The sequence below is a fragment of the Epinephelus fuscoguttatus genome, linkage group LG11 (assembly GCF_011397635.1).
Source record: "Epinephelus fuscoguttatus linkage group LG11, E.fuscoguttatus.final_Chr_v1".
NCBI lineage: Eukaryota > Metazoa > Chordata > Actinopteri > Perciformes > Serranidae > Epinephelus > Epinephelus fuscoguttatus.
Genome location: NC_064762.1, coordinates 36,055,002 through 36,081,066, shown reverse-complemented (window position 1 = coordinate 36,081,066; position 26,065 = coordinate 36,055,002). Strand labels below are relative to the sequence as shown.

At 41.8% G+C, this 26,065-nt stretch overlaps 1 protein-coding gene across 7 annotated transcripts in view; it reads right to left on the bottom strand.

The window, feature by feature from the left end:
- epha7 (eph receptor A7) overlaps nt 1-26,065 on the bottom strand; it is a 123,454-nt gene that overhangs the window by 82,167 nt on the left and 15,222 nt on the right. For all 7 annotated transcript variants that reach the window (XM_049590913.1, XM_049590917.1, XM_049590914.1 and 4 more), the window contains exon 4: nt 12,261-12,416. In XM_049590913.1, coding sequence (XP_049446870.1) covers nt 12,261-12,416 — 156 coding nt within the window. The remainder of the gene's footprint in view (nt 1-12,260; nt 12,417-26,065) is intronic.

Genomic DNA, 26,065 nt, shown 5'->3' with positions numbered 1-26,065 from the left:
TTGTTCTTTTGTGATTTGGTATATTATTTTATGTATCAGTGCATTTCAACAATAACATTTGTAAGTATGCATAAGCACTGATTCTGATTTCATTTAGCTGTAAGGACAGAAAAAGCTGTGATATTGAGGCAGTGTGACATTTAGGGATCTGTCTTGAATGTGCTTTACATAGAAAATTAAGCTTTACAAACAAGTCTTGTGGTGGCAGAACCTCATATAGGCAACATAGGCAGTCACAAACAGTGAACATAAGGAAGGTGAAATTGGAGTTTAAGTGGAGAGCATTGGAGTAAAAGAAAATGAAAAAGCAAGCCATCCAGCGCACAGTACAAAACCAAGAAGATGGAATTTGCACATTTCATTTTGTCTTGTTGTTTGTTAGGTGTGAACTGAATAATTTAATTTATCAGATATAAGCTGACCTCAGTTTCCTAAGTTTCTAACTAATATTTGCAAATTCAGATAAATTAAGTTCAGTCAAATCAAACAAATTAGTCAGTGTTTGTTTGGTAAACTCTAAATTTCAAAGTTACTTTAATCTCTACTTTCAGGCCCTTGGGGACAAAACTATTGTCTGTTTACACATTCAGGAACATGGAACAGACATGGCAATAAATTAGCTTTAATTTGCAGTTACGTTCTGTGCCAAGTCCAATATTCATTCTCCTGCTTCTCCAGATTAGCTTTGGCCTCCACCCACTTCTGAGAAAAATATCTGTCTCTTTAGCTGCTACATGTGCCACTATGCTCACTCGCTAGTTTCTAACTTTGCTGTTTGGTACCAAGCAGGTGCTGTAGAGTGAGTTCAAAGGCTGCCTGTTGCTGCTGGAAATGAGGTTGTTGAGAGCAGTGAGAGTGAAAGTTGCTGCCTGTAAAACCACAACAATTAGCTAAAAGATGCGAAAAAGCTCCACAGAGCTGAGAGTGTGCAGCCTGGCTCCTCATATTTTTAATTCTGAATCGACCTGACCTTTTTTTACAGTGTTCTCATGCATGCAAACATAGCTGCTGATTCATCCAGATGGACCGAGGGCTTTGTTTACATACCGATTGTTAACAGCATAAAATCCGCAGCTGCTATGAAAATGATTGAAACGTGGTTACACGGGGAATCATAGGCCAGAGACAGTCGCTTCCTGTTCTCCGAAAATATACAACCATCCCAGCTGGAGATGGTGGCTTTACTGGGCTGCCTTAGAGAGGTATATCATACAGACAGCAGGACACTTAAAGTTAATGTCCTCCAAAAAAAGACTCGCCCACTGAATTTATGAACAAGATTTAAACCTGGATTATCACAGCCCTGTAACTGCCATATACAGTTTCACTTGACACACAATAACAACGAGCTCCATGCATCAAAAGTGCACGGGACCACAGACCATTTGGCTGTAAATGTTCGCGTAATGGCAAAGAGATTAGCTCATCTCATAAAACAATGAATAACAAATTGCTGCTTTCATCTTTCAAATTCCAGGCTGTTGGCTTTTACGGCCCAGATGTTGATATAAATAAACTCCCCCTAACGCAGTAAAGATTATATGACTTGTATTCTTTGTTTATGAATGCTTTAAGAACATCTTCATTTTGTTTCTCTGGGAGACTTTAAGCGTTGTGTTTTCTCAGGAAAATGTTCTTTGAGGGAATCTTGGGGAGGGACCTCTCATCTCATTAAATTTGTCACATTAACTAACAAAATAGGTCATGCATATGCATAATGCTAAAACTGCTATCACAATATTCGGGCTCATTAATACGGTACTTTAGTTGTTTTCCCTGTTCCAGCCATTAGAACCAAGGGCTCAACGGAGACATCCATATTCATGATTATCGGGTAAGATAAGAGACAGACTGTGGACTGGGAAGATGAAAGAGCCACCTGTGGCAGGTGAAGTGGAGAGGAGTGACTGCTGATAGCGCCACTCGACTTCAGCCTTGGCATTGACACTCGACCTGCGCTCTCAATCTTCCTCGCAGACAAAGAGTAGGTGTGCCACATCACATACACACTTAGACGCCCACATGCGCACACACACACCTACACCTCCCAGTCGGAATCTTTTATTCTAGCATTTCCATGGCCATGGTAAGCGATGATAACATCTCATTTCTGCTCGTGCCACTCTCATTCGGGTCTCAGGTGCCACAGATCAAAGCTATGATTTCTCGGGAACAAGAGGCGAAAGGAAATTAGATTAGAGTGACCCTGGATCTGCGACCTTTGTCTTTTGTGTTGTTTTTACCCAGCAAACTTTACCTTTCTTCCTCTAAAGGCCTCAGTGTGCTTCAAACAGGAAGCTTGTCGGATTATCTTATATCTGAAACTCACTCTGGGGTGGCAAAATTACCACTGGGTTCCACAAGTTTTGTACCTTTTCGTAACAATCCAATCCCTGCAGAGTTGTAAAAGTGGGCAGGGTTTGAACTTCTCTCTCCAGCTCTCTTTATTGTCCTCTTTCATATGCTTTCGAGGAGAGACTGTGTAAAAGTGTGTCAAAAGTGTCGAGTCAAGACTACAATGTTTTAATACTTAGAATTTTTGGAGAGTGAAAGTGGGGGTGGGACACGGCTATCGGGATGAACCTTTTGCCCAGCCTTCAAGCGTGGCCACCTGTAATAGGGCTGTGTATTTGCAAGAATCTGGCGATATGATACGTATCACTCAAGTGGCAACCTCTGAGGATGAAAAATAAAGCCAAAGCAGAAGTGCCAGAAACTCCAATTTCTCAAAAGGCTGCTTGAGGCTGGCTCCAAAAGCAGGTCAATCTCCACACACATGTTAAAATGTCCAGCTTTACAGCAGAGATAAACATGTTTACAAAAAATTTTTTGGTCTCTGTAGCTGATTTCTCTGTGCATGACAACTGTGTCTGGTTGAATTTTTATATAACTCATTATTTCACATTTTATTAAGGCTTAGAATTATGCACATAGTGCAGAACTCAAGACTTCAAACCATTAATTCACAAACCAATGGGTGACATCACAGTGGCTATGTCGACTATTTTTATACAGTCTATGAAGTCACTATACAGGGGATACGAATCAATATATTGCCACTGCATATACTGCCATACTGTAAGCAAGGTGATATACTGTGACTTTTTTTAATCTAAGTTTGGGAAAACTGTCATACTATAAAGAACGTACCACCGTATGCAGAAAATAGAATTACTGCCTTGCAGTTGCATGCCTGCGCAAACCCGTCAAGTCGAACTTAAAGTTTACATCCATACCTGCGCACAGAAGATCTATACAATCAGCCATGTGGGCACCAAATATTAGTGTCACCAATTCAGTATCTGACCAAATGTCTCCCCGTCTGTTTCTGAGATATGACGCTGAATAAGGTCCAGAAAGGTATTTTTGCAGAACATTATTATGTCACAGTGAAACTGACATTCGTGTTAAATTTTAGTCATGATTACTGTATAAATTCTTGAGGTATGGCCAAAAACATGGGTGACCTTGACCTTTGACCTTAGGATGACAAATTCTGATGAGTACAGTTGTGAGTCCAAGTGGACATTTGTGCCAAATTTGAAGAAATTTCCTCAAGGACTTCTTGAGATATCGCGTTCACAAAATAAGACGGATGCAAGGTCACAGTGACCTTGACCTTTGACCACCAAATTCTAATCAATTCATTGCTGAGTCAACAGTTGTACCAAATTTGAAGAAATTGCCGCAAGGCGTTTCTGAGATATCGTCTTTACGAGAAGTGGAATCTGAACATAGAAACATAATGTAGCAATACCCAAGCATATACATGTTTTCTGTACTGATGCATTGGCCACGCACTGGTATTGGCTACTATTTGCCTTGTTGACTGCCATTGGCCAGTAGATAAGATGACTGATGGCATTTGCATATGTTTTTCTGTTGTGTCACCACTGGCGTCCCATCGTCCCAGGGACGATAGAAAACCTGTATTGGAACAAACAGAGATCTTACCCAGAAACGCCCTCAGGACCAAAGTACACAGTAAACTCACTACTGATACATCAGGGACGCATCCTATTGTTTACCTGATAACCGTTCCCAGGTTACCGTTAGCAATTAGCAGCCGTTGGCCAAAACTAACAACTAACAAAGGTAGCATTGAGTTAAATTATGATGCATTCAAGCTCTGTTTAGTAAAAATTAGTATTAGGCTTAAGTAAATTACAACTTTCTCACGATGTGTAATATGCCATTTTGTAAACTGTCGTTTTTTGGGCGAGATACTTGAACTTGAACAAATACAGCTGTTTAAAGGAGAAACTTGATGTTTTCACAGCAATATAAAATTGATAATAGAGAGGGAATTATGATATATTTTATCTAGTAAAAGGGCTTTTGAAGCAGTTTGTTTTTTAAAGATATCTTTCATGTAAAATTGTTATTTTGAACATCAGTTTCTGTATCTGCCCAGAATTTTACAATCAGTGCATCCCTACAGGTATCCACACTTTTTCCTTCAGACGCGGTGAGATGACACATCTTACCACCAAGTTCTTTTCAAGAAAACTGAGCCCGTCTTCTCTTTCTTCTTCTTCTGCCTTGGCGTCACTTTGTTACTTTGAATATGCTCTGTCTGGACTCAGGAATATGAAACTCTGCCCCCACTTCACCTACAGCACAGATTTGCGCTGCAGCCTGAGCCCTCCGCTGTCTGTCTGTCTGCTCATCCTCATAGCTCAAGGGCTTGTCGCTCTCCCTCTTCTTTTTTACTCTTTTTCTCCCCTCCTCTCTCACTGCCCCACTCTGTCTTATCTTTTCGTGTTCTCTCCTCTCACCCCTCCTCCCAGTCAAGTTTCATTTCACGGATTAGCCTGCCAGAGCCCCCACAGCCTGAAACGTCTCAATCACTTGCTTGCTTCCCTCCAACGCTGCCACTGTGACCAAGCATGGGTGAGCGTGTGTGTGTGTGTGTGTGTGTATATGTGGGTGTGAGGGTATTTTTGTTGTTGTGCATAAATATGGAATATATGCATGCACAGTTTATGTCTCCTGCTACATCATTTGAATGCTAACATGGAACAGATTTTAAAGCAGAGCCTGTGATTTAGTGGGATAAACAAAGAACTCCAATGTGTAAAAATGATGAGAAAATGGTTTGTCTTCGCCACACAGATGTATCCACTACATCTAATCAACTACAATGAAAACATATGATAGTAGCAGATCGTTTTTAGGTCATGATTCAAAGCCCATCTCCACTCTGAGCAGAGTTGTGAGACCTGAGTAAATCCAAGCTTAGGAAAGAAGAATCCGGCGCTTATCGGCCTTGAGAGGTGCTCGGGGCCGCCTTAACCCTCCACAGCCTATTAGCTGGCTGTGCTCTAATTGGGGAGCTGTGGGGAGAGGGGCGGCAGGGGTGAGTGGTATTCAAATCGCCCATGAGGTAATCCTCACTCTACAAATGCGTGTTGTGACCCCGTGACCTAGCCTCTAATGATGTGGCTGCAGCAGAACCTGTATGAGGGAAGCCATGCAGAAGAGGAGGAGAAGAAGTTTTTTTAGCTGAAGGGCCTCCGGCTGCTGCTGTAATAAACAAAATTTCAATACTACTTCAGTACCGCACTGAATTCAATAATGGATTTGCTACTTGCACATAATGTGTGCTGCAAGCTAAAATTCCATTTCAGCCTCTGGAGAGAGCCCGATGGCACGTGGACAGGAATAAAAAATTGAAGGGAAGCATCACTAAGACTGTGTTAAAACAATAAACACACTTTTTGAGCACATCTGCTGCATAAGGTAAGAGCTGGGAGGATTTCATTCATACTGAACCACTGAGAAATATCTGCAGAAAGTTTACACAAATGAAGTTTCAGTGCCAAGAACCTTCTGATCAAAGTGTTGTGGAACTACCTGTTGCTAGCAGCTTGTCTCAGGTCCAGATATCTCCCTAGACATTAGTTTAAGGTCCACACACTTTGCGATAGTCAGCGTCATACTTGTGTTTGGCCATGTCTTTGAGCTAGTTTGCTGTCTCTGCTAAGTAGATGTCAGTTATTCAATCACTCTACAGCAGGAAACAGCACTTCAAAATAAAAGCTCTGTACTGGAAATTCTCTGTACTTCAAGTGACACGTTCTTGAGTCACTAGCAGTCCATTCAGAATGAACCCATGACCCACTTTTGGACTGCGACCCACCAGTTGGGAACCACTGGGTTAAATAATGCTCCAAATTTAGGCTAAATTTTGGCTAAGCAAAAAGTTACACTGCCATTTTTCAAATGGTGCATTTAAATATTTCTGCGTGCTGGTGTCCCTAAAAAGTCTTGGAGTTGCATTAATTAACATATTATAAACAATGGATTTGGAAGTGGTCATGGATGAATCACCAATGTCAATCAGTGTTTGATTTTACTTTTCTCTGATCACTTATTGAAGGGCTTTTTGCGTTTTCCTTAGTGTTTAGCAGTTTGAACAAGGTTTGAGGGTGACAGCAGCATTCATGAAATATAGTAAACATGCCAAATTAGCCCTCCAAGATGCGCACAAACTACGCTACCAACGAATATAAAACTGGATTTGGAGATGGCTGTTAGAGACTCCTTCTCTATCACTGCAAGACTAATGTCCAAGAGCTTTTTTGAAAGGGTGGGTGGTGGTGGTGAAGCAGGAGTGGGTGTGGATGAGGGGTCCAATTTGGAAGATTTTGTCTCCCTGTCCACTGTTACTATAATCTATAGCATACCTATTTATTCATGAGGTCCTGCCTTGTGAAATATAACAAAAAAGGGGCCCACAGCTCATTTTACACCAGGGCCACCTTGCTGGTTCATCCAGCCCTGACCAAAGTAATTGCTGAAATCTGGGAGCATGGCGACATTGCTACAACAAGGCCTGACTGGGCAAGAAACTCAACAGTCACACTATCAGACAGGTTGTAAACAAGCCAACAGTTTAGCCAGATTATCTAAAGTGAATGCATCCAGAGAAAGCTAAAAGGGAAGGCTGCACAGGAAGTATAGTATGATCCTGAAACAACTAAAATCAAACATTGTGAGTTAATCACTGAATTCCTGTTTCGGCGAATCCAAGTCTGAGTTGAAAAGTGGTTCTGATATCTAGGAGCAACACTAGCCGCTACATTCTGCAGCTCCCTCACAGTCCCCTAGCAACTCCAGGCAGGACGGACCCTCTGACGGACGTCAACTTGTTGAGGTGGCACATTTTTAAGGGGTGCGGCGGGGGCTGGGAGAAGCAGACGCCTGCTCACAACTGCCCTTTTCAGCCCTCAGCTTGCACTAGCACTGCTCACAGCTGTTGCATGATTGATGCCCACTCCCCAACCTGTCAACAACTCCTGTCTATATCATGCCTGTGGAGAAAAAGCCTCTCCTACGACTGTCCATATATCTCATTTTTCTCACAACTTTGCATACAAATGGCGTGGACAAACATTAAAAAAAAAAAAAACAAAAGCAGTTCTTCCGTCCGCCCCCTCTCAACACATACCTTACGGGAACACAATGTATCTGTATGGAGCTATGTTTTCGGAACTTCTTCCTTCATCTTTATTCAGCGTGGATTTGGCTTTTCATGTCCCCACATTACATCTTCATCTCATTTCCTCTCAAATCCTCATAGACACATTCTTAATCTCTGTGTGCCAGAGATCCATCTCACTGTTTTGCTAAGGCCTACGATATGGTAGCTTTACAAACCCCTATTTAAAAAAATCTGTCAATCAAGCTATTTGTTCAGGCAGTGCAAATTCATTTTCAATTACTATTCACTCCTGGTCTGGATAAGGCTTGTAAGAAAAAAAAAGGAAATCACAGTGACTATTGGTCACACCGACTTAATCCAGCGATGAATGAGGAAATGCACGTACAGAAGGCCGTGCAAAAATTGTGCTGGGTGAATAAGGAGGAGGGCGAAGCTATTCATACAAGTTAAAAATACATATTTACATATAATGGTATGGGGTCATCAGTGTAGACCCGAAGTTAATGAAAATGAATAATGGAAAGTGTGCATTAGGCAACTTCAGTAATTACTACGCTACTTGGCCAAGGTGATTACCCGGAGGGGAACAGCCAGAGGACACTGCAAAGAAGTGGGAACTTTCTCCTGTTCTTCTCGCTGCATGCGAGCCCTGCCCTTGATCAGCAGGAGATGTTGGAGTGAAGCGTTAACATCCGATTAGGATGGTTGGAGAAGTGAGTAATGGACCTGTCGTCAAGAACAGGATCTGTATGGTTGCCTCTGTGCTACACAGAGAGATTGGTGGTTTGTGGTCACTGGCCGGCCTCAAATTAGCTTAGCGTGAGTTATGTCCTTGTTTGTGTCACACGGTGATGGGAACAGAGTTAAACAGACAAAGCTGAGCCCTGTAAAGCACTTCAATATGTTCAAATTGAGCTCACTGACTTCATTCAGCAGATACTAGTCATTTGTAAGTTCTACAAATTCTGCCATCAGGCATTCTTACCTGTATGAAACTATAGGACAAAACTAGCTACATTTCCTCCTCATCTAAAGCAAGACTATGCTGCCTTTTTTCTCAACAGCAGCCGCAAGTGACAGTTAAGGGATAATGCCACTTCATTTTCCAAGGCACCATCATTAGGAGGCCTGACTCAGCGCAAAAGGAATCTCACCACAAGCAGTAAACAAGCATGTCTCCCGCTGAGATAAATGCGTTTACTTCTTTTACATTTGATGTAAAACCACTGCAACGTAAATCTCTGGCTAAATGCTAAATGTAGAATCTGTGTCAAGTTTGCTAAACTAACAATAGCCACCCTAAGCTGCTGGACATACCCTGGATTCAGGGGCCCCCGTTCTTTCCTATGAAAGTTGCTCAGTGGCACATGAAGCAATAAAAGCTGACTTCAGATAGAGTTTTGGAGATTCTTCACCACTGCTTGGTGTATTTTTGGCATAACACTTGAAATTACTGTTTTCAGGAACCTTTAATCTTCCATTTTGAAAGAACTGTAGGTGTATTGTTTTGAGTCCTTTGTTTTTAACTCAAGTGTTGTCTCATGTAAGCAAAAATTCCCAATAAAAGAAGAAAAAATCAAATATAATGAATTACAGCGTGGTTATTATATAACATTATTTAACTGAATTTACAGAACAATCACTGTATTACTGTTATATAAATTTACATAAACCGTAATTAAAGATTTTTGGCCATATTGCCCACCCCAACTTTCAGGTATACATTTATCTGCATCTTCCGCATTGTGGCCTTCAGAGTAAGCACACTGGCTTTTCCTTTAACCCCACCTCCCAATCACTCAATCTCGGGCTCAGTCACATAAATGACAGTTCATTATAACACTCAATTCAGCTGCTAATGAGTTTTAGAACTTTAAGGTAGTCCTTTTCACAATGTAAGCCTATGACGAAAGGTCTTTTTCAGCTCCAGAGCATCACATAACAGACCTGGAAATTGTAATTCCATGGTTTGGCCACTATGTCAAATTGGCTTCAAAGCCTGGCAATGTTCCTGGGGGCTTGGTCATACCACACCAACTAAGGCCGAAGCAGGAAAACCCCTAAGTGTATCAAAAGGATCAAGGATGAGTTTAATTGCTTAAAAACTGAACTTCTTTGGATGAATGTTCAATTCCTTTTAACAAAAAAACTTTATATGACAAGTGATAATGATACCCACAAGCCTGTAACAAGGAAACCAGAGGGAAAGTGTGTCTCTAATGAGCTGATGTGTTTTTGCATGTAGTGAATCAGTTCACAGTGAAGATTATTAGTCACTGTTCAAAGACTATTGAAGCACTGATGAGTTAATCACATGTGGTGGGAATCCGAGGCAGCACTTAATAGTAGTGTCATATTAGCAACATTTCTTCCCAGTTAAGCTGTTTTGTGCAAACATGGCCAGATAAACAGATCTGGGGGGCCCAGGATAAAATATTGCCTCTATTGTCTCTAAACCATGGACTGTATAAAAAAAGTGGACATAGCCACTGTGACAACACCCATTGGTTATGAAGCCTCGAGTCTGGCATTTTGTTGTTGTTTTTTGGTGGGGGAGCCAGAAGTGACCATATTTGGACAAGAGGGTGGAGCTCGGGAGGATTAATCCGCCTCTTTCCTGACTGACAGGTCACCTTGGTAGGAACTTGTCAATCACAAGGTAGCCACGTCCTAAAGTACACCCTGCTTTATCATCTGTTTTACTCTAAACTGGACCATAATTTACAAAATGAACATGCTGTGTTGACGAAGACTTGAAACTAGGCCATAAACTCATTAGGAAAATGTTTACTGGGGTAATAAATCCAAGACTTCTTTTTGCAACCAGTGGAGTCGCCCCCTGCTGGCCATTAGAAAGAATGCAGTTTTAAGTCACTTCCACTTCTTTTCTTCCGCTTCTTTTATACAGTCTATGCCCCCAACCAGCACCAGCAGTGAGTCAATTTTATTCTTAAGGATTTATGACTTCATTTATTTGTTGTTGGTGCTGTAGCCACAGCTGTCACACCACAGTCTACTGTTTTGTCACTATGATTTCAAGCACTGTGCAGCTCCTTCATTTCCGTCATAAATTGTTTTGTGGTACAGTCATGTGTGAACATTACTAACGTGATTTTTGTCTGAATACCAGCATTTAAAGAATATGTGTTTTCCAGAGTGGGCACTCTGTATGCTCAAGACATGATTAAGTATATAGTATGTGATGGAACTTCTCTGGAGAGTGTAAATCCATCCAACTGTAGCTAAAGGCAAAAAAGGAAATGGCTGACTCTGTGGACAGTCCACTACCTCATGCACTGAGGACAGACCTAAATACTAAGCGCAATTCTTCCAAATTGTTTAAGCATGGAGTGGAAAGCCAGCCAGCTAAAATGCAAAATAGATGGCTGATATTTTAATAATGGATAATGCTTGTGGGAAATCATAGCTCATTAACAATGAGAGAGGAAAAACTTTCTTATCCAAGTTATGATCTTTTTTTTTCTTGCAAACCTCTATCTTACCCACTGTTTTAATTAAAGTGTGTTTTCCCGGATAATATATTTTCACTTATGTAATAAACCTACAGCCAGCAGAAACATTATTTTAACTCACCAGTGGAATTAAAGGATCTAAGAGAAGGTGCAAACCCGAAGCTGGTGCCAAATAATTCATAACTGAAGACCAAACTCCTGGTAGCATAAACACACCTGCACACTGACAATGTGTTGAAATAAACACAAAAAGGTGTGGGGGCAGGCGGAGACGGAGACGTTGCACAATGAGCTGCTTTACAGACGCCTATAAATGACAGAAGAATCATTTTTTATATGATATTTACAACGTTAAATCCAAACTCCAATCCGCATAATCCTTTCTTTGATTCTGCGATTTAATGCATAGACAAGCCAATGCAGCGCTTGTAACATTCTTCTGTTTGCATAATATCTCACCGGTAGTCTCTCCGTCACACACACATACATTAGAGATTCTGACTTGGCCTACTTTAGGTGTTCAGGGAAAAAGCGTCATGGCACAGGATGTGAAGCAGGCATGCTGATTTTCCTGCATATCTGTTTTGGTTGTTTTTAATTGTAAGGAAATGGCACAAAATAACATATCCACGCTCCTTCCTCATAGATATGTCCAAAAAAGAATGACGAGTGTGTGTATTCAGCAGCCAGAAACCTGTGGGCCTATCCAGGAGTCTTGTGATACATTATCAGTAGAATGAAGGCACACAGATAAGGTGCAGAGATTATGTTTCGGGGTGCTGTTTACCTCCAGAGATAAAGCAAGGGTGCGACACTCCCCGTGCACAGTAGCTGAAGGCAACGGAGGGAAAAAAAACATCCAGCAGCACCTTGAAATAAACTTGTTTGAGAATGGATTTGGAGCAAATCAGCCCCACCCTTCAGACTGAATCCCCCCGGCCTGTGTAAATAAGCCATCAATGGCTGTCACATAACTGTTACACTGGCCAGGACAAATGAAGACGCAGGGTGCTGCCTGGGCTGCCGCCGCCGCTGACTGTAATTGCAATCTTTCAGACGGGAAATGGCAAATTGCTCCTCTCATCATTAGCAACCAGCTAAGACAGAAAACAGACATGCAAGCCTGCAAACATAATTATAATGACACACTGGGAAAAGCAGAGGAACTGCTATGGAACACATCTGGGGCTTTCATGAGACCACTGCAGACTGGCTGAACAGGTCTGCCGTGGGCTCTGGAGTGTGTTTTTCTCCCCCCTTTCGCATGTGTGGCTGTTTAAATTCAGATCCCATCAAGTGATCTGCGCCGTGTTTACCTAGCAACGGCATGGCAGACTTACTCGTGCAGGCCACAGATGGAGGGTCAGAGATGGCTCGGTAGTAGCCGTCCTCGCAGTCGCAGCGCCAGGAGCCCTCGCGGTCGTTGAAGCTGTGTGCCGGACAGCGAGAGCACTGAAGGTCCTGGGAGGAAGACTTGTAGAAACCACGACCGCACGCTGTAGAAGGGAAAAAAATAAAAAGAATGAGGCCAAGGCAAGGAGAGGAGGACAAAGGCAAAAAAACAAAGTTATAAAGCATTTGCACAGACAGCGTTATGTGAGGATCTTGTGTAATTTATCAGTTACCCCCAAATTTCAGCATAATCAAATTTGCTAAAATGAAAAACAGGTGGAGTGGAGTGCTCAAAATTAAATCTCTCATATTCAGTTTAAGAAAAACGATGAGTGAATAGAGCAGTGTTTCAACCTTTCAATGTTTTGAAACCCCTTGAAATAATGCAGTGTCTGCTTGTCAGAGAGTTCATACGTGTATGAGTTGTGAACATTTCCCCTGAAGGGTGATTTTCCTTTCAAAACTTCTCAAACTGATTCAAGTTACGTAGAGGTAAAATTATAGCCTACAACTTTTAATCTAAAACAAGCAAAGTCTAGAGAAAAAACTTATTTGTGTAACAGAACTTTGTTTTTTTAGTCATCTTTCAACCCCTAAGATTTGTCTTGTGACCCCAGAGGGAAATGTTCAGCACGGTTCACATAAAACTTCCTCCTCTGGTGACGAGGATAGCATAAAGTGTACATTTATACACAAAGTAAAGATTTTTAAAATGAGGCCAACATCCATATTTTAAAGGGACAGTTCACCCCAAGATCAAAAATGTATTTTTCCTCTTACCCATAATAATATTTAGCAGTCTAGATTCTGCGGTGTGAGTTTCCAAGTGTTGGAGATATCAGCCACACAGTTGTCTGCCTTCTCTCCAATATAATGGAACTAGATGGCACTCAGCTTGTGGTGCTCAAAGCGCCAACAAAATACATTTGGAGAACCCAACAGCAATCATGACCTGGTTACTTTAGATAATCCACAGACCTTGTTGTAAGCAGTTTTGTGTAGGAACTATTTTCTTTCTGCTGAACTAAAACCACAAACTGTATCACTACGCAGAAGGAAGTGTGCATCTACTGCTAGCTCACCTAACACAGCTGAGCAAGCTAACCTTACAGCTCAGCCAAGGAGGATGCCTTAAGTGTTTACATCCTCACCTGGTTACTCAAGATAATACACAAACCTTGTTGTGAGCAGTTTCCTGTAGGAACTACTTTCATTCTACCGAATTACACCCAACTAGAGCTGCAATAATTAGTCAATTACTTGATTAGTTGATCAAAAGAAAATTAATAGCCAACTATTGTGATTATTTTCAAACAAAGTGTTGAACATTTGTTAGTTCCAGCTTCTTCATTGTGAAGAGCTGATGATTTTCTTTGTCATGTACGACAGTAAATAATGAGTCTTTGGGTTTTGGAATGTTAATTGGACAAAAGAAGCAAAACGTCACTTTGGGTTCTTGGAAAATAATAATAGGTAGTCTATTTTCACAACTCCTTTCAACATTGTATAGACTTAACAATCATGGAAATAATATAACGAGAGGCTTTTGCTGGTGACAGTGTCAAATGTCAACATTAGTGGTGTTCTACTCGGCTAGCTCAGTGGTTCTAGTTGAGTTAGCAGTAGATGCACACTTCGTTCTGCACTGGTGATACAGTTAGCAGGTGTAGTTGATAGAAAGAAAACAGTTCCCACATGAAACTGCTCACAACAAGGTCTGTGGATTATCTTAAGTAACCATGTCATGACTTCTGGACATTGCTGTTGACTTTTGGCACTTTGAGCACCACAAGCTGAGTGCCATCTAGTTCTAATATATTGGAGAGAAGGCAGACATCTCTATGGCTGATATCTCCAACACTCTGCAACTCACACCAAAACAATCTAGATAATAGATGACAGAAAAAAATGTGTTTTTAATATTGGGGTGAACTGTCCCTTTAAAGTTCAAAAAATCTGAAAATAACAAACCTGCCAACATTATTTTTAACATAAGCACTTTAAAGTTTCTGATAAAGATCCCTTAAATTTGGTGATCAAAGAATTGTGGTCAAGATATGTACTGAGCAGTAAGTAAAGGGTTAGTAGGATTATGCTGTTCTCAGCAAAAAAAACTCAGCAGATACCTGGAATTCTCACAGTTTTTTTTTTAAGTAAACCCCAGTCATAAGCCAGGTTCACACAGCATTACATTCACTGATGATCTCATCAGTCATTATAAATCACTGAATGTCTCCAGGTGATATTAGTCTTGTGCAAACAGTCTGAAAGAGTCCTCATTCACACCTGTATTCCCATCATGACGAGGGCATGACAGAACAAACCATTGTGTTGACATCTTGGCGCAGCCTGTATTTGACAGGACCCGCCCCCCTCGGGCTTCATCAAGCAGACTGAGCCACGAAAAAGCACTGTAAAACTCAAGTTGAGGCATTTGCCTGGGATAAACTACAACCTCTCACTTCAAGAGGTACATAACAAGGCTATTTTTATTCTGATGAATCCTCAGGTCAGTAAAGAGGTCTGCCTTGTTTATAACAAGCCCTATCTCTGAGAGGAAACATTTTTCAGTCGAGCAGAGAGATAAATATCGAACAGGAGCACATGGATCATTTCAACATTTTACCTTTGACCAAGTCGGTAAACAAACAAAGACTGATATCACGAATCAAGGAGGACTCATCGCCGCCTGCGTGTTGAGATTGTCATTTAACAATTACACCCAAATTACTCACCCACACATCATTTCTCTGAAGTTACAAATGATTCCCATGACAGCAAGTAAACGGCAAACAAAATACTGATTCACAGCAGGCTCACTGTGAATCAGATGCATTTGTCGAATTAATATTTAAATACCAGTAAGAATAAAATGTCTATTCTGGGTCTGGCTATTTTAGCCGGCGCGTTGACTAATCCACAGTGACCGGCTGTGTGTGCAAAACGGAGCTAAGCCTGGTGAAAAGCAATCCAGGCCACATGATTTCTTAAACAATCTGCAAGAAACCTATACTTCTGTGAATAGCTCTGCATACAAACTATCAAATTATACTAAAAATGCATTTTTCATGAGCCACTGGGGGAAATGAGCAATGATTGTCATACTGGGTCTCCCCCATTACAGATCTATTTCTTTATTTCCTTTTTTTCCAGTGAAATATATTGGCCACCACCTCCTGTGACAGGTCCGGAATAAGGAAAAAGAAATCTGACTTTTTTTTTTTTGTTTTACCACTTCTCCAGCAGCATGAAGAGGAGGCCGGGGCTCGGGGTATCTCCATTTCAGCTACATGAAAGCCCTGTCATTCTCCATTTATCGCACTGCCACAGCCTCGTGAAACAAGACCTTTTTTTTCAAGTGGAAAAAAGACATGATTTTATCTCTAATCTTTCTTTACCTTTCCGAGCCGGTAATTGAAAACAGAGCCATGAGGAGTCTGCGAGCGGTGGGTCTTGAATGCTGACCAGGCGAAACATATACACAGAGCCTACAAGCGCTTACTCATCATATTTAGCTGCTTTCTTACTGTATGTTCCCTTTTGATGAGTGATAACATTTGACAAACAGCAACGCAAACCATGTCTAGTTGCTGTATCTGATGTGCAGTGTAAACACTCCCCCGTGGATGTTGATAATGACACTGAAGGGTTTTCTCCAGCAGGTTAAAGAATGGCTAGATCCCGTTTAAGACCGTGCTTTCTCCCACCATGCCAAGCTGTTTAAACATTCTGATAAGCCAGTGTGTCTGTTTGCCTTTGGGTTTCTGAGAGCTCATCTGCTGGGTGGCCGGTGTGCTGAGGGGGAGAGCCCGGCAGGGACCGAAGCTATCACCCACCGAGACCACCACTCCAGCAGACAAGAGCATCCACAGCAGATTAAGACGAGCACAAGGAGGGGAGGGCTTTTGAAAGTAAACACAAGTTTTCTGGATGACTCCACTTATCTCTCATTTTCATATTTAGCTTTTATGGTATTTCTGTTGGTTAGGGGTTATGCTTTTTTTCCTGTGATACCAATTCCAATACCCAAGGTCAGGGTACCAGCCAATACCAGGGTTGTCACAATACCAGAATTATAATAAAAAATGGATACTTGATACCTCTTTTAATTCCATGAAAATAAGAAAAAATGATCCTAGGCACGCATAATACGTTTTTGTTTTCCTTTTACTAACAACCTGCACACAGTGCTGATACAGATAAAGTCACTAACCGCATCCAGTAACATGGTGGGTACACTGCTGGAGAGAATGCTGTAAAAGCGACCAGTTTATTTACTTCCCTGCTGTTTCATCTGTGCGGCATTGGGTTGAAAATCAGACTGTAGATCTGCAGAGACTGTATCAAAAACGTATGAAGTATCAATAGCCTACTTTTGACAAGACTGCGTACTGATCCAATACCAGTGCTCTTTGCCCCCAAATTTAAAAGTTTAAAGGCGACCTAATGTGCTCATTTTCAGGTTCATACTTGTATTTTGGTACTCTACTAGAGTATGTTAACATGTTGTAATGTTCAAAAAGCACTTGATGTTCCTCTTACTGTCTGTGCTGGAACCTGTATTCACCCTCTGTCTGAGACACTCTGTTTTAGCACCTGTTTCTTTAAGCCCCCCTCCTAAAAAACAGCCCAGTCGGCTCGGATCGATCAGCGTTTCCACATCCTTCACATTTCAGCTCACTGTCATTGCAGCTGCAGGGTTGACTGTAATGGTGAACAGCAACACCTTCTACTCTGAAAAATCACCAATAAAAGCTTCTAAAGCAAAATCATTTCTATCTGTCTTAGCTGAAATATGATCAGAAATAAGGGAGAAATTACCATCAGCAACCAGGATTACATGTTTCCCTGAAGTTAGCATGTGGCTACATGTAGCAGTGTCCTTGCAGCCAGAGAAATGACTGCATTAAGTGTCACTTTCTTCTATTAAAAATCACCAAAGCTTCTAAACACAACCACAAAAAGTCCAGCAGGAGTATGATCCAAATCGGGGAGAAATTAGCAACATTTACGAACAGGATTACATGTTTCCCTGATGTTAGCATGTAGCTACATGTAGCAGTGTACTTGGGGAATTACTGTGTAGCTATAGTGGGACTATCTCCTGTTAAAAATCCCCAATAAAAGCTTCTAAACACAACTGGATATGTTCCAGCAAGCATATATATTCCAAAATTGGGGATAAATTAACAACATCGGCAACCAAGATTACCCTGACGTTAGCATGTAGCTTCAACTCTGAGTTGAGCTAACCTCATCTTGTAGCCAAAGCAGACAAAAAAAGGAAAAATGTTATGGACATGCAGAAGGAGCAGAAGCTTTATAGGCTACATCAGTGTAAGCTGATGGCAGCAAAGAAGAGAACACTGTTTGATGTGGCCATTACCTAATCTGCTTAAAATGGTCAGTATCGGCAGCCATGCTAATGAAACTGTCAGCCTGCTTTCATCTGACTTCACTGTTGCCAATATTCTCCAATTTAAAAGATGACCTTGGTGAGTTCAGTGTTATCATAACTGATAGAAATAATGGCCCAAAACTAAAAAAATAAGAGCTCTGTTTTAATAAACTGGACTTGCCCTTTAACTCATCCTCACGAGGAAAACACAGTTCATTTTCCATGCTTTCTTTTTTTTTTCAACAAAAGCCCATGTGTTTATCAGTGCGTCCGACTGCGTTTGGCACCCGGAAATGTTTACAGAAGCAACAAGGCGGCAAATGAGGCCTCAAAAATCGAATGCCTGTATGACACAGGCAACTAAGTGCTTCTGCAGCTCTCCCCACCACTGGCAGTGCATTGAGTGACAAGTACAAACACAGCCGTCCCGGCCCAGCATTCCTGTCCCAGCAGCGCAGCGCACACTGACTCGCTGCTGGCGACTTTCCGTTCCTGGCACCAGATGCTGAAGAGACACCCTCAGTCTGAGACACTAAGATGGGATGATAGTGAGTGAGAGGTTCCTCATCGGCTCTCCCCGCAGCAACACTTCACTTCGGAGTGGAAATATCTACAAAGCAATTACATCAAGTTTGTTCTTCCAGTAGCCTTCTCAAATGACAACATGACTGACACCTTACGGGCAAACACTGACGCATAAACATGTTAAAACATTGTACGAAACACTAGACACTTTACGGCTTCCCGTGATGTGATGAGAGGACTTACAGTCGAACATGTAATTACATTTGTAAGGATGAAGTGTATAAGAGTGACTCCTTGAAAAAGGGCCCCATTTATGTAAGTCTGGTCCTCTTCTGGCACAGATAAAGGCAGACTAATGGTTTGTGCTTGTTGACACGGGCCCGTTAAAAAAGCTCAGCGGCAGACACAACAGTCGACTTATTTACGAGAAATTAGTCAGTCCTTAGAGGAGCGGGTTGAGGTTAAGCAGAGAGAGAAAGGGAAAAAAAAAAAACAAGTCTTACATTCCAGCCAGCTCCTCTGCAGGCAACAGAGCCAGCATCTGTAATTTCCCATCCAGTGGTCAAGCACTTTCATTCAGTGATGTGTGGGGGGACAAGCTGCAGTCAGCAATTTTATACAGAGAGAGGAAGAGGAGCCGGAGAAAGGAGAGGTCCTCGGAGTAGTGGGATAGAGATAATCAAACGCTCCTGTGACTATAGTGTCTCAATCACAGCAAAAACTGGCCCAGAGAATAAAACAAAGTCTCCTTATCTTATGCAGACACACATACACAAAAAAGGGGGAAAACGGATTTCTGTATTTTTCTAAGATCTTGGTTTATTTCTTTTTCCTCCGAGCTGAGCTTCTTAACATTCTTGAATTACATCCAATTTTTCGCACGCTTTGGCAGTGTCATGACACTATGGGTGAGGGACAGAGAGGGAAAGGGGGGGAGAGAGGCAATGACTCCTTATGCGACAGCTTGACATATCCCTTCCTGGCCAAAATAGAAAATAATTATTTCCCTTGTCCTGGGGGTGACGCCATGGCACTTAGTGTTTTTTTCTTCTCAGTTAATCTTCTGCCCTTGCTGACATATCGGATTCCAAATTTGCCCTTTTCATTTTCTGTGTAGTTCTCTAGCTTTCTATGCATTTGCTGGGGTTGGTTAGTAAAATAAAATACCAACCAAAATATATTTATGGCATCAAGAACCAAAACCTGCAAAGTACTGAATCCAACTGAATCAAACCAGAATACTGCTTCAGATATTTTGTCAGATTCTGACCAAGCAATCTTGGTCATGAAAGCTAACTGTAACATATTGGTCTCTTTAAAAAGTCTTGTTCAGCATATAGTTGTACTGAAAGACCCTCTAGGATTTGGATATTCAGTTTTTCTGGTAAGAAAACAAAAAATTTGTTTTAAGCCTGTTTTTAGCAAGAAGAAAATAGCATTAGCATTGTCACAGCTAACCATTGCTGTAAATAGGCATATACTGTGCTAACCAAGCTAGCAGCTAGTGTTAGGGTTACCTCTACCCTCTTGTCCAAATATGGTCACTTCTGGCTCCAAAAACCCAACAAAGCGACAGCCAAAATGTCAAACCTGAGGCACAACCAATGGGTGATGTTAAGATGGCTATATCCATTATTTTATACAATCTATGGGTCATCTATTTTGGGCTGATGTTTGAAAAGACATTGAAGCAGACACTTGTTGACATGGCCAGATGACAAATTTCCACTTTCAGAACCTTGTGGCTATGTGGATGTGGAAAATAAATATTGTATAGGTGCTGGCATTGAAAAACTTTTGAGGATATCCTGTCTTGGAGAAACTGGAAACTGAGCTTCCTTGCTTGCTTACAACCCACAAATCCAATCAAGGTTACAACCCTTATTACTACTGAGCACGAAGAACTCTAGCTGGTCCAAACAGGGCAGCTGGGATATTGAGTTTCTCCCCATCTGTCTCAATATTACTGCGGACATCGCTCAAAGTGAGCTGCAGTGTGGGAATGTGGGAGATTCCCTCTTTTTTTTTGCAGACTACCAGAGCCAGAGTGAGAATGACTAGTGTGGGCCTTTCTGTCTCCACAGTCCTAGCATGATGAGTCCTGTCAGGGCCGGGCCTCCCCCTTTCTCCAGCTGCCCTCCCGTCCGGCCTGATTATGTGTTAAATCCACCCGTGTGTCGGGATGGATGTGGAAAGAATGCGCGCGGATGGGGAGCCGAGCTGGGCTGTAGAGACCCGGAGAGAGCAGCCTGGAGATAGCACCCCATTAGAGTGATAAAAGAGGCAGAGGGAGGAGAGCAGCCGACAGGACCAACATGCAGGCCTCGTCGCTGATGAATGCCAGGTGGAGCGGGTCAAGCGTGATAAAGGAAACAGTTTATTTTCTTATTTGAAAAAAACACCATTGCTTTCCGTAAAACGCTTGCCACGGCCGCCGCCGCCGGTCCGATAGGGAAATGTCTTTATAAATATCAACTCTAAACACAGGCCTGGTACGATGGGAAGCCTGTCGCCTGTGGTTTATATGAGTATGTTTCCTTCCAGTGTCTTTTACTTTGTCTGAATGATTCTGACATCCACTGCTGAGCTGGCCTCACTGCATACATCTAAACAGGACAGTGTAACATTGGAAATGTTCCTATAGCCATATTTTTTTCTATATTCTGGTGTTGATCACAGAGAATTTTCATACCAAAATGGTACATTTTACCAATACCTTGCTTGGGCCATGAGATGTGGGCAAAAAGCTGGTTGGTGAGCCTTTACTTTAGAATATTTTATTTCTCTCTCTCTCTCTCTCTCTCTCTCTATATATATATATATTTACATTTAACATAAGAAATCAGACTTCCAACATGCAAGGCTAAATTACCAACCATGCAGAGCAGGCAATAGTCCTGAGCCGTCAGAACTCCAGGGGGCCCAGAAAGCTCCAGATTTCCTGCGTGCACCACTAAAGCCTCTCTTCTACCATACAGTCTGGTTCAGTTCAGTTCAGTTCATTACACATTGTCAAAGGTTGTGGATGGTATCGACAGAACCCTTCCATTCCACCCCATTTTCTTGTTACCTCTCTGTTGAGGTTACCAAGCACATTGTCCTGAAACTAAAAGGTGGAGCTAGAAACTCTCAAGAGAGAACCGTCACTCTTGCTCAGCAAGGAGTCAATGCACACACCAGCTTTCTTTAAAATATCCCATCTATTGCAACAGAGACTCTTAACACTTCAGCCTGTTCTTTTTTGTTTTGAAATCTCTGCTAGCAACCTGTTCCGGGGACGATCATCGAGGTGCAGATGTTCCTCTCCATCGCCTGTGTGGAGGAAATATAGTGAGAACTGGATGTAGCAGTGATGCGGCTCTTATCATTTGGAAATTACCCTGCCTATATTTAAGAGTGCTGTCTGCTAGCCTTGGGCTGTATCAACTTTTTCATACCTTTATACCTTCCTGATGTTTCACCAGGGTATATGGTATAGGATGGCATTTGTGTAAAAAGAAAAAAAAAGCACAATGCTAACATGCTACTGAGACAAGTCTTGCTGGGCTTCAGTACTTATGGCCCATATGATAATTAACAAATAGGAAATAAGCACCCTTGTTGCTGGAGGACCATATGACACTTGTTGTAAAGGCAAGATCTAGCACATCTGAATGGGACGCTGAATGGAGATGATGTGTTGAATAAAATTGTGTGGGTAATGAAGTGTTTTGTAGTTGGAGGAAGTCATCTCTTGATAAAGAGGTAGGAGCATTTAACTTTTTTACTGACCTGTAACGTTATCCCCACCACTTGCAGTCACCATCTTTCTAAGCTGAGCTGCCTGTTCCACCAGTCGAGACTGACCTCTGGTGATGCTTGCTGTGCTATACAATACAGCGCCTCAATACAGCATCTCCATTATCAATTTAATAGAAGGAGAAAAATTGGTATTTTTGACAGCATTGAAAATCATACCTTTGGGATTTCTTAATACTCTACTGTACCGTGACTAGGGTTGGGTCGGTTCTCGGTAATACCAATTCCGTTCGGTACTCCGTCTTGGACCGTTTTTTTTTTTTTTTTTTCCTGAGATCAACTGGACCGCATACTCAGGCGGAGCGTACGTGGAGCGGACACCGCGGAGGTCCACCCGGTAAAAGTGGATGTCCGCAAGCCCTTTGCGTGCAAAGCATGACTGTCCATGCACCAGTGTCACACAAAAGACTGTTCGGCATGTATTTTTCACATCACGGGGATTTTTCACGGACATTTTTACACGGAGTCCGCACCGCTTATAGTACGCCCGAGTCTGTGAGCACCTGTGTCTGCCTCTTCACCAAGCGCACACAGCAATCAGGAGAGAGGGGGGGGTGGGGCGGGGACTGAGCTAGGGGATACAAGTGCGCATGTGCCGAGGCCTCTACTGTAGCCTGGAGTTTGTTTAATAGTGACGGGAGTCGATAATGGTGGACAATTTAGTCTCGACAAAAAGAATGCGCCACTAAGGCAACATTTTGGCTTTGAGCCAGACGAAGGAGGCAACCCTTGTTTGCACTGATTGAGTAACCTGCAAAATTTAATTGTAAGGAATAAAAGAAACAACTTGATACGGTTGTCCTAAGGTCATTTTTTATTTTAAATGAGTCAGTTGCGCCCCCAAGTGGCGAAAATCCGGTATTACTGACTTGATGCGGTTTTTCACAAAAAACTGACCTTTTTTTTGTTCCTCATACCGACCCAACCCTAACCGTGACACCTTTAAGCCAACTGTCTAGATCTAGGTACATGTCTGCATGGTGTACGTATAGTTCTAAGGGAACTATAGCAAAAGTGGCTTAAAGTACATTAGTGATAGGGGCCATGAAGGAGGTCTTCCTTCTGGAGCCCCTGACTTGAAACAGGTCCTGTGTCAAAATCCAGTTTCAAGATTTCATTTTATGATTGTATAAGTATATGCTGTATAGTAAATTAATGTGTTTATTCAACTTTTCACACCTTACACCTGTGGCCAGGTAGTGTATTCTAGCACAGAAATACCAGACATACTAACCAGACAGTGGGAGAAACACGGAGTTAATAGGGGCCTGGCAGCTCATTTTGTTTAGCTCATGCTCAAATGTTAAATGTAGTCTAAACACCAGAAGTCATACACGACATTTGCCTAAATAAAATCTAAAAGTCTAAAACGGGTAAAACTGATTTTAAATGAGGAACTCTATGTTAAGTAAACAAGACTGAATAATCTTTCTAGAAATCCAATGGCAGGTTTTGGTTTTTGCTGCCGCACAGTGCTACCTGTGAAAAACAAAGGCAATTGCTCACAAAAACGTGTCTGATCGCTTCTATTACACTGCAATCCATTGTTAATACTGTCATAAACATTCTCTGTCAGCTATTTCAAAATGCCCTGTGTCTAGCTGGATGCTCAGACAACCATGAAATGCTATTTAAAAACCCAACTCCTGCTTCATGTTTCTCGGTTTTACTTTCAGGGCGGACGATTAGGACCATGACCGCGCGTTACGACTATAGAGAAGGATGTCAATAGCTCACACAGAGCTTATTTCTTATGCATTAATGTAGCCTGGGGGCCTATGTGTGTAGCTCTGATTAGATGTGACTTGTGTTCTTTGCCTCAATAAATAGTAGGCCTCGGTGTGGACATTCATCAGGCTCTGTTTACTGGCATTTTATGCATGCTGAACTATGGCTGCATCTCTTTTATGGACTAGAGCCTGTGGTGTTTTCCCCTACAATGTAAGAGGCAGTACATCTTGTGAGTAATTTCAGAGCAACACAGGCAGCCAGACCTGGGAAAAAATCCTAGCTGAGTGTATTTCTTCTACTTGAAAAGCCAAAGGACAGCTCAATTGATCTCGTCTTGCCGGTGATGTGTGGACTTTTGTAGCTGCAGAGGTTCTGGAGAAATCAAGCGCACTTTGAAGGAAGACACGAGTTATTCATTAAGCTTGCTGCAGTGCTTGATAACATTTTGATTATAGCTCTGCATCACCTAAACTATATTCAGAGTATTACATTATTATGCTTTAGAATTCTTTTGGTTTATACTTTTTAATTTTTCATATTTAAAGATTGTTTTTTTTTAGTCTGATCACAGGGGCAACAAAGGAAAGCAGCAGGTGTTTGTCGATTTTCTCCTTTTCCTACAAGCTTGTTGCACCGCTCTAAGTCTTTTTTTCTCCTTTCAATAAAGAAAGAGATGCTCAGCAGCTGGGTTTTTGCCGGCAGGCATGTTAATCTCCTACCTATGAGAGACGAGGCGCCTATCCAGCTCCGGGAAACAGTGGCAGATCACACAAAGAAAAGGAAAAGAACTGAGGCTGTGCTGAAAATCTCTTCACGGGACGGAGATAGAGTTTCAATGTCAAACCCCTTCCAAACAAGTTCATTTCGAACACTGACGCCTCACGAGGGCTCCGGGAGAAGAAGAAGGGAACCTAGGACGTGGCTACAATAAGGCCAAAAAAAGAAGTCAGATTAAAAAGAGCCACTGGAATGTAAGTTTAAACGGTTAAAGAATCTGATGTCATGTTGTGCTGGATCCTCCCTTCACCCCACACATACTTGGAATGGCTCTGTCTGGCTGCTGCTACACTCCACACATACAGACAACCGAGCCATTCATCCGAGGTACCTGTGCTTAGCGGGAGATAAGTAGCTTTCCACGAGAAACAAAGAGAAGATTAGCATTCCCTTACACTGTGTTGGAGGGCACGCAGCTTTGCCCTCTGAGCAGAGAAAACTGAAGGAAGTGCCTGCTTGGTTGTTCACAGCAAAGATCAAAGCCAGACACTGATTAAGTTATACTCAAATTTAAGCTAATGCTCCTGCTATGGTGCTAAGTCATGCTACAGCCACTCACCGAAGTTTAACCTTGAAGTGGGGCAATTTGGAATTAAACAGCAAACTAACAAACACTACATCAGCTCCAAGTCACTAATACTTTCACTTGTAATTTATATTTATATCAGAATAAATATATATTTGTCTCAGATTGCCCTTACAGTGAAGTAAGTCACAATTGCTTGCTGACCATGGTCAGTTTCAGGGAGTTGGTTCATTCAATATTACAGACATACAGTACTTTCTTACTCACCTTTGTGGCATTAGAAGTCTTTGACCCTGTGATTTCTGCCTCCACCTCAATACAGTGAAGGTAAAATAATCCCTTTATAACATAACAAAACAGCGTTTCTGTAAAGAGATGTTGCTATTGATTTTTTTTTTTTACATCCCTTTCAATGCTTTCAACACTACAAATGACCTCTATTTCATTTGTCTGGAGGCAGAAATCTTAGAAACAGACACTTCAAAAAAACTATCTGCATGGCTAGACACCTCTAAAGGTAAGTGGAAAAAAATATTTTTTTTTTGTAATTGGGGTGAACTGATCCAATAAAGAATAAGGCTGGTGACGGTCTACATTTTTCTTGTTCTCAAGAAAGCCTATTAAAGACCAAAACCACAGACATCAGGCTTTTATCTTGATTCAATCCCTCATACACCATCCTGTTGTTGTAAACACCTACAAGACCAACACATGTGTATCAATCCACAGCTGAAAGTAGTCCCAAACATTCCAGTTTCAGTAACGTTTGCTAAAAACTAGTGACCAGCTCTTCAAGGAGATTACTAAGATCTTTTTAAAGAGGCTCTAAGTGAAATTCAGAGTGTATGATGTGTCTGGACGCAGCTCTCAGTATTGAAGTGGCTTAGCCAGCAGCTAGCAGCTAACTGTGCTAACGCAATAAGCAGAACTGAAACAACAGCAACAGTGCTGACAGACCTAACAGTGTTAAGCCGGGGGGGGCTGGTGGGTGGGCACTA